The sequence below is a fragment of the Pagrus pagrus genome (genome assembly GCF_965226575.1).
Source record: "Pagrus pagrus genome assembly, chromosome: 22".
In the NCBI taxonomy this organism is placed as follows: Eukaryota; Metazoa; Chordata; class Actinopteri; order Spariformes; family Sparidae; genus Pagrus; species Pagrus pagrus.
In genome coordinates, this window is record NC_140204.1 from 6,872,887 (window position 1) to 6,882,046 (window position 9,160).

A 9,160-nucleotide genomic window follows, 5' to 3' on the forward strand; every position below is an offset into this window, starting at 1 on the left:
GCCAAAGGTTTAATTTTTAGTTTCTCATTTCATTTCCAGGCAACAGTATAACAAAAAGAAATATATATATATATATATATATATTGATTTATGTTATTTTTTTCTCAAAAATACACTTTATTTTGTTGTATTATTACAGTGTTTATGGTTTGATATTGTATTCATTCAACCAAAAAAATGACAAGAAAAGACATATCATAAACATTTACACTGAAATACATTGTCCATCCAGACATAAATTACATTCATTCAATATATTCTGTCTGAAACAATCATCGTCGTTCTTGAGGTTTAGAGTTTTTTTAAATCTGAAAAAATCATCGTTAATCATTTATTTGCACACAATTGAGTTTTAAATAAAAATAAAACTTTAAAACTACTAAATAGTTGCAGTTTAACAGGGATACAATCAAATAAATCTGTTGACCAACACAACTGTCATCTACCTGTTAAACATAAGGCCACAACCAGCAACCTATTAGCTTAGCTTAGCACTAAGAGAAGTAACGCTGGGAAACTGCTAGTCTAGCTCTGTTCAAAGGTAACAACACTTTCCTACCAGCACCTGTAAAGCTCACTAATTAACACTTTACACCTGGTTCGTTGATTCCGTAGAAAAATATTTGTAAGAGCGACAATTCGTTTATTTCATTTTCAATTCAATTATTGAGCTTTATAGGTGCTTATAGGTGGACTTGTTACATCTTCCTTATATTTGATTTGACACATCTAAGGTTCAATGTGATTTATTTACCATTATACAACACAGGGTTGCATAACAAAAATGAAGATTTGTAATTTTCTTAATGCCACACTAACACATAACAGATATACAGTGATTTCTGTGTATACATGAAAACATGTGCACCCCTGAAAACATTTTGTAGTGCATTTTTTTTTAATTTGCGTTAATTTGCAAATGTAAACAGCAGCAACAAGATGGTGACAATAATATGGTCACATCTTTATATCACAAGTTCGACATTTGGGGAACACTGTCCATCAATTTTGATAGTGTGTGTGTGAGCACCAAGCATCAATGATGTAAACACGGAGTCCACCCGTTCTGTTTAGCCCGCCTGAGTCCTGTTTGTCCATTTAATTTTCCTGTGACCAAAAATCTGCCTGGAGCAGACTTAAAACCACGCTGGATTAGCATGGCTAACTACCCCCCCTCCTCTTGCGGTAGTCCAACTGGTCAGGTTGGATGGTCGAAAGATGCCATGGGCAGTGATAGTCTCAAAGTCCCCTGCTCTTAATCCATTAACCGGGGCCTTCTTCCCCAATGCAATCCCCTGAAGGTGGTCATCAACAGGATGAAGCAGTGTGTAGAAATCTCTGTTGAGACAAAAGACAGAATGGAATGGATCAATGGTTGTTGTGGTGTCTTATTTGAAACAAAAATCAATATTCAATATTTTATTTGACAAATACTGACTGAATCTTTCGACCACGACACACCTGTAGGAAGTAGACGCTGTCGTCAGTCTGTAAGAGCTGCTCCAGCTCAGCTTTTCTCGTTTGCAGCTCAGAGATTTCTTCTTCCAAATGCCTGATACGTTCTTTAGTTTGAGCCCATGTTTGTCTTGGATTTTCTCCGTTGAGGTCGACAGACAGCTTGATTTTCTCCACTTTAATCAGTCTGTCTTGAATGGCTTGCTGAAGTTTTGTCCTCACACGTTTTAGCTTAACCTGTGGAAAAACATTGCGTCAGGAGAAGTTTAGGAAATGAGGGACACATCTTCAATGCTATTGTTGTATTGTTCTCTCTGTGTTAGAATCCTGAAGCATGTTGCAGACCCGACCACAACCCATCACTGATGCCAATTTGCTCTTGTATTCCTTTGACAGCTGACGCAAAACAGACCTGCTTTTACTTTCTTCCCACATGCATCCATGCAAGTTTCTCTTTTCCTCCTCAAAGACGTAATATTTGTTTTCTTTTTGCGATGATTGTTGACTTAATTTTGGTAAATTTGTGTAAATATGTGATTAAATGAGGACATAAATGAAATACTTTGGTCATGTCAGTGGTTTTTGCTTTTGTTTCTCACAATCAAGACCACATGCTCTCTAAGAGTTGTAGCTTACAGAGAAATGTTGTTTATATCCTCTTTCCACATTCTTTTGTTTTCCCTCCCACTTAATGAAGTGGTCAAACACAATATGACCTAAAGAGAAACTGAATATACATAAACTTTGCAAACAAAGTACTTTTCATACCCGACCATGTTAGGTTTCAGCAGCCAATGCTAAACTACTGTTAGCTGTTTAGCTAAACAGTATTTTTTGGATTTAGCTAAATTATCAATCTACCAATGAGGTACAGAGTCCAAAGATAATAAAAATCTGTGTCTATGAAAAGCAATAGGCTTCAGTGTTGCACACAAACTAACTCAACTCTTTAAAGGTTCCTGGTGTGGTGCTTCTATCAGACTTTACCTTCTTCTTTGCAGCTTCCTTGTTGATAGAGATAATGTGATGGCCCCTGTGCTCTGTCTCGGCACACATGGCACAAATGCATGTTTGATCACTCCTACAGAACCTGTTCAACTGCCTCCCATGCAGCCTGCACACAGAGTCCTCCAGGTTCTTCACCACACTGATCAGAAGATGGCGCCCAAGGTCTTCATTCCGGTAGTGTGGCTCCAGATGAGCTGCACAATACGAGGCCATGCACTCGAGGCAGGACTTGACTGCTCTGCGCTTTGCCGGGCAGAAGTCACAGGGAACCTCTCCGGCTTTTAAAGGCACAGTTGCTTCCTCGTGCGGAGCGCCAGCATGTAATGTTTGGTCTGTTTTCAGCTGCGGCCTGGTGGGGTAAAAGGCCTTGCAGAGGGGGCACTGACAGGCCCCATGGATCCTCCAGTACTCTCCTATACAGGCCAGGCAGAAGCAGTGTCCACAGGGGAGGGAGGCAGGGCTGCTGAACTCATCCAGACAGATGCAGCACTGAGGAGGCTCTGACATCAGGTCTGTTTTGGTGTGGTATCCGCATGCATAGACGATGGCGTTTTCCTTTGGTTGTTTTACATTATTTATCTGTACAAAAAACAAAGACTTGAATTAAAATACATATTAATTACTGTACTCGTTTTTTCTTTGTTTGCAGGAACCAAACCAGCTGCACAAGACAAACATTTCTGTCTCAGTCTTTGTTTTTTCAGACATGGTCAAAATATCAAAAATGTAACGCATCAGAGCGATCAATCAACTCTCTCGAAGGCCAGGAAAAAAAATATACAAAGATCTAATAATGATTAATGGTGATTGTGTTATTAAACAATGACACTGTTAAGACACACGGAAGCAGGTTGCAGCTGTTTTCAGAGGTTATATATATCCTTATCAAGGTCCAAAGGTAACACAGGAGGGATAGAGGGTAGATTACACAGTATACAGTGTAATAAATGTTAATAAATCAGCCAATATAGAAAACATATAACAATCCTCCATCATTTTTTTTCCTGTGTTCAGTTTTGAGTCCCAATACAGTGTGTTACGTGTAGTGTATTGAGCCACAAAATGTAAAATGTACCTAAAGTCAAACTTCTCATACTTCAGCAAATGTCTTAAAGTGTCTGATATTTGATGTAGTTAAGTAAAAGTAAATTATACATATATTTACATCTTTATACATACTCTGTGTCGACTGATTATCAGATCAATCTATTTAAAAATGCGCTACTTTGGCTCTAATACAGCATGTAATCTGCGAAGTAACTAGTAACTAAAGTTATCAAATGAATATAGTGAAGTACAAACTATAATATTTGTCCCCAGAATGCAGTGGAGTGGAAGTATAAAGAAGTATAAAGAAGCAGGAAATGTACCTCAGAACTATACTGTTTGTACAGTACAATGACGATGATACTACGTCAGAGGCCATGTGGTCATTTGAAAATATTGCACATCCCCGGGCCAATCAGAATCAAGAATTCACTGTCATACTGTATTGGTTAAAGATTAATTCAATATGCTGATTATTGCTACATTTGTCAGATGTATATTCAGTATACAGTAAAAATATATATTTCTGGCTTTGGATCTCTGTTTTGCCACATGAATCTGAATGTCCAGAGTGACTAATGATGAAAATGACTCATAACATACAACAGCTGTAAACAACAAAGAGTAAAGTTCTAGTTTAACCATCAGCTCACCGCTCGTCATTTCCATTTGACTAAAAATCAACCACAATAATCCAAACTTTACTTGAAAATACTGAGTATAATGTGAAACTCACATACCTTTCTTGTGCTACTTCCAGCTTGTCTCTCTCGAGGCTCTGACAGTGTTGTGTTACACTCTAATCGTTTGTTACCTCCCCCTTCTGTACAGTTGCGACACACCATTCATTGCTGGGAAAGAGGACGGCCCTGTTAGACTCTGTCATTTCCTGGATGCTCATAAACTCATACACACCTGATAAAGCAGGTGTGTATGAGTTTTTTCAAACAACAGCAAATCAGCTCCAGCTCCAAAAAAGGTCAACAAAACCACTCAATTGTAGTACAGCAATAACACGGCACACACGTCAACACCACATTCCACTTTTATTTTAAAGGATAAAGACAATAAATGTCATGACAGAATTGCAAAAATAACTAATAACATACTGTAGTTACGCATACCTTCACCTGATAACGAGCCCTTTGCATTCATTTAAAAAGGGGCAGCGGTAAGAGAGGCAAGAGTTTGGTGGGTGGTGTCTTTCCAAAACCACAACACAACACTTAAAATGTAGGGAATGACGTAAACAGTGTCGCTCTGTTTATCATTTGCACAGTAGTGACCTGGCGCTGCTTCCAAGGCTGGGGAGCAAATCGTTATCGTCATTACAGCTACATTAGTTACAGGCTACTGTACAGTATGTAAAGAAAGAATAGTAATATTAGAGGTGGAAATCACAAATAACATCGCTCATTCAAAGTACTTTGTAGCTCTGTAGTCATGTCGTTTAATTACTTTTATTGTAAGAAAATCTGTCAGTAAGTTAAACTTAACTGACTCTGATTAGCTTTATCATTCGCTCTTATTTTCAAGCCGCTGTCATAACAACAAATCTACCTCTCGTTCCAAAATCTTTGTTTTTAGGCAGTTGTATAGACTCTTAACTCTTCAATATTATGAGAGAAATTGGAATAAACTTACTCTAGTAAAGGCTGGTGAGTTTTGCATACTAGGGTTGGGCAATGTCTGAAACACTGGCATATAACGATGTCTGGTGTTTGCTGTTTTTAGCCTCAGAAGCTCGAATCAAAGATCTACAGAGGAAGCTCAGCTGAGAAAATGCAAATACCAATGGCACGATTGACAGAAACACACTTACATCAATTGTCTTGGGTTGACCTAACTGTTTAAATAAGAAAATAATAAACATAAGAGCATTTACCAGCAACAAACTTCATTTAAGTTTTTCTCTCATATGTCGCAAACGCCAAACAACTCCTGCCTCGCAGCAACTCTGAGGGGACACCCTACTTTTTCTCTCTCTGATCACAATGTTACGATGGTACAGGGCTCAGTAGTTGATGACTGTCAGTCGTCTGTGATGCTTATAGCCTTTGTGTTTCTGTTACAAAGCCTCTATACTGGCGTACAGCAGCTTCACTGTTTGGTCAGCTGACCGTTACTTTCCCACAAACTGTTTCAACGCTCCTAACGACCATTCAATAACCAAAGCCTCTGGTTTCTTGGCCCGGCTGTACAGATAGAAGTACGGGAACATCGGCTCTGTGAAAGACTTTCCTGTGAAAGAGTGAAGGTGCAACTTCCTATCCACATCATAGAAAGAGACTCTGCCCTCATTATAGTCCAGATACACTCCTAGCATCCTTGGCCTAGGACTGAGGTGGAGGACTTTGTAGGATGGTGAAAAAACTTCATAATCACCTCCCCTTTTTTGTAAAGCGAAGAAGCCAGTTTCTTTTTTCAGGTAGGAGTTCCCTGATCTGGATGCCGATTCTTTGGCGACACCGACATCCCAGTTGGTTCTCAGGCCGACTCTGACTTCCCAGTAGTGGCGTCCAGAGGTGAAGCCCTTCTCCCCCAAGATCATGGGACCGTCGAACCTCGCGAAGAGGTCCAACTCATCAGAATTTTTGTCGTACTTCAAACGTTTCCCCTTTTCAGTCACCACAAGGCAGGAACCAGCATTGTCTGGGTCAAAGGTGACTGACTCTGAGAAAACAAAGTTAAGTTAAAGCTCTCGTCTTTAGAGAAACTGAAATTAAACAGCCCAAACGGTTAATTGAAAGTGTTTTTAATCTCACCTTTATATTGTCTCATCCTGGTCAGCTCTGTAAGAAGTAAAAACACGACACCACAGTTACAGAAAACATCCCACATAAAGCAAAGACGTCTCCACTGATGAAGTGAGTGCAGCAGATATTTACCCTTTCCCGTCAGAGTTTCAAGTTCTGCTTGAAAAGTGGACACGAGATGAGTCATGACTCTCCGCACTGACTGGATACACAGGTCTGAGTAAACCCCGATCTGAGACCAGTTCTTGGCGAGTGATATGGTACGCAGGGCCTGCAAAGTCTGGAATGATTCACAAACACATGATTGTTAGTGGCAAAGGGCTACAGTACATTAGTACTGCAGGCCAGTTTTGCTGCTGGCGATGAAAATCTACTCGACTACTGGCAGCATTTTTGGCCTTTGAGCAAATTTTATTTAATTAGCAGCATCTTATTCCTCTTATTTCACATATATTTTGCCCTAATGACCCTCAAATTGATGGGTTCCCATTTATTTACCACATCAAATTGACTACTGCTGTGTGCATTGCTGTGATCTATCCTTGTGTCTCTCTTCTTTGCATTTAATCTGAAGCTGAGTGAGTTGAGGTAAAGATGCAAAAGGAGGGTAAAGAGTGACAAGTAATGTGCCGTGTAATGTGTCGACTAACCAGCAGGAGGTAGAGGTGGTCGTCACTTTGCGAAAGCTCCTCCAGCTCGCAGTGCCTCCTCTGAAGCTCAGAGATTTCCTCCTGCAGCTCGTCAATCATCGCTTCGTCTTTCTCTTGGGATTTTCTGAGCTTCTCGTCGATGTTGGATTTTAGTTTAGCTTGTGCCACTTGTACGCGATTCATCAGAGTATTGAAGAGCTTATCGCTCTCATCAATCTCTTTCTTTGCTTTGTTCTAAAAAAAAAAAATAATATCACATGTTCAGTACAGATTTATATTAAAGTGTAAAATAATACACTAAAAAACTTCCAGGTACTCACTTTGCTCATTTCAGAAGCGTCTGTAAATTCCTTTATCTTTTCCATTCTGTCCTCAATCATCATTTTGATCTTTGCCTTCTTGGTCTCAATATTTTCCTAAAATATATCAAGAAAAACGTGAGTGAGCCAGTCAATCTTTTATTTAGCGTTTTATTTAACAAAATAATCTCTTACTTTCTGTTGAGCCCCTTCTTCTTCAACCGGCACCGTCTGGTGGTGTTTGTGGTCAGTCTCACTGCACAGCAGGCAGATGCACACCTGTTCATCCCTGCAGAAAAGCTCCAGGAGGCGCTCATGCTTCACACAGATCCTCTCCTCCAGGTTCTCCACTGGGTCGATCAGCTTGTGTCTGGCCAGGGAGGGGACTCTTTGGTGAGGCTCCAGGTGGTCTTCGCAGTACGACGTCAGGCACACAAGGCAGGACTTCAAGGCCTTGAACTTCGTTTCTGTGCACACGTCACACGTCACCTGCCACGGTAAATCAGCTCTTTCGGGCGTCTCAACTTTCCTCTTCTTTATTTGGACGGAAATCTCCTCGATGACCAGGTTTGTGGAGATCTCAGGCCTCACGTGAAATCTTTTATTACACGTCGGGCAGTGGCACAAATCGCTCTGGTCCCAGTGCTCGCTGAGGCAGGTCTTGCAGAAGTTGTGACCACAAGGTGTGGTGACCGGGTCGGTGAAGACGTTCAGACAGATCGAACATTGGAAGTGATTATTCGGCAAGGAAGCAAGGACGTTGAATGATGACATTATGAAATCTCTGTGGGAGAAAATTATGTTTATATGGTTATTTTATCTGTTCTATCCCACTTTTAACATCATGTTTTTGCCTTTTCACTGAAAAGTGTTACAAATATTGCGAAAAAAAAGAAGCCAAAAACCAAAAAGTTATATAAGACTTTGAAATCAAGTCTATTTTTAGTCTGTTTACAATGCTAACCTGACCCGCCCGATGAGTCATATTCACATGAATCAGCTTGCACTTCTTAATTCTGCATAAAACCTTTAAAGTTCTGTATTTTAACAAACAACAACAACAAAAAAACGCAACCTACCAAAAACAAACTAACAAATTAGTTGAAAACTGACTCACCTGTAAATTTTCCGGAGTCCTAAACTGTCTCTCGCATGCCGGACCAGCGAAGTAATTGTGGCACAACAAACAATTGAACACTCATCATCTCGAGACGAGCCCTGAGAGGCTGAGGCAGCTCCTCTCGCTGCAGTGGTTGCGGTCATGTGACAGCATTCAGCTGAAATGAAACTTAAAAGCACTTCCTAAAAGATCATGAAGCCAGAAGTAATGTGAGCAGTTGAGAGGAGATTTATTGTTATAAATCATGAACACACCTCTATTCAACAGAGAACCGTTGAAGCATCAATCACTGCTAATTAAAATCAACATGCAATCATGAAAACAGTTCTAAAGACTAAGAATGTCATGCATTTAGGGAAATTCAGTTTCAGAAGCACCCTTGTTTTGTGTTCTTGATGAGGGTTTACAGGGAGACTCGTGTCTGTAAGGTAAATATGAATCTACAACCAGCAGCAGGCTAGGTTAGCTTAGCTTAGCCTCACATAAGGGCTGAAAACAGGTTGTAGCAGCTAGCACAGCTCATTTTTATCATGTTTGTTTACAAAAAACAAATCTTTTTGAACATTTCTGACGTTTCTGTTCAAATTACAGGACGTTACATAAAATCTGGATACAGTGTCAGAGGCTTTCATTCCTATGAAAGCGGCTCAGTGCACATGAAGCCAACATTGCTTGACTCACCGGTTCTAAAATTACCAGATATTCCACATTGTGGGGATCATAGAGCGTGCACACTAGAGACTTCTGCCGACCGAGCCGACCAGCTTCCTGTTTAGCACTCAGCTAACTTGAATGGATAAAAAAATGAATGCAGTGTACATGTGA

At 40.1% G+C, this 9,160-nt stretch overlaps 2 protein-coding genes across 2 annotated transcripts; both read right to left on the bottom strand.

The window, feature by feature from the left end:
* Positions 1-157: 157 nt before the first annotated feature.
* Positions 158-4,340, bottom strand: LOC311251090 (E3 ubiquitin-protein ligase TRIM47-like). Its single transcript, XM_084343370.1, has 4 exons — positions 4,251-4,340; positions 2,443-3,018; positions 1,462-1,692; positions 158-1,338 (listed from the first exon to the last, which is right to left on the bottom strand). The coding sequence occupies exons 2-4, from the start codon at positions 2,968-2,970 to the stop codon at positions 1,309-1,311; spliced, it is 789 nt and encodes a 262-aa protein (XP_084199496.1). The 5' UTR covers positions 2,971-3,018; positions 4,251-4,340; the 3' UTR covers positions 158-1,308.
* A 340-nt stretch (positions 4,341-4,680) lies between these two features.
* On the bottom strand, positions 4,681-8,405 carry LOC311251081 (E3 ubiquitin-protein ligase TRIM39-like). Its single transcript, XM_084343359.1, has 7 exons — positions 8,333-8,405; positions 7,411-7,999; positions 7,237-7,332; positions 6,917-7,150; positions 6,399-6,546; positions 6,276-6,302; positions 4,681-6,183 (listed from the first exon to the last, which is right to left on the bottom strand). Exons 2-7 carry the CDS (start codon positions 7,987-7,989, stop codon positions 5,633-5,635), a joined length of 1,635 nt encoding a protein of 544 aa, XP_084199485.1. The 5' UTR covers positions 7,990-7,999; positions 8,333-8,405; the 3' UTR covers positions 4,681-5,632.
* Positions 8,406-9,160: the final 755 nt, after the last annotated feature.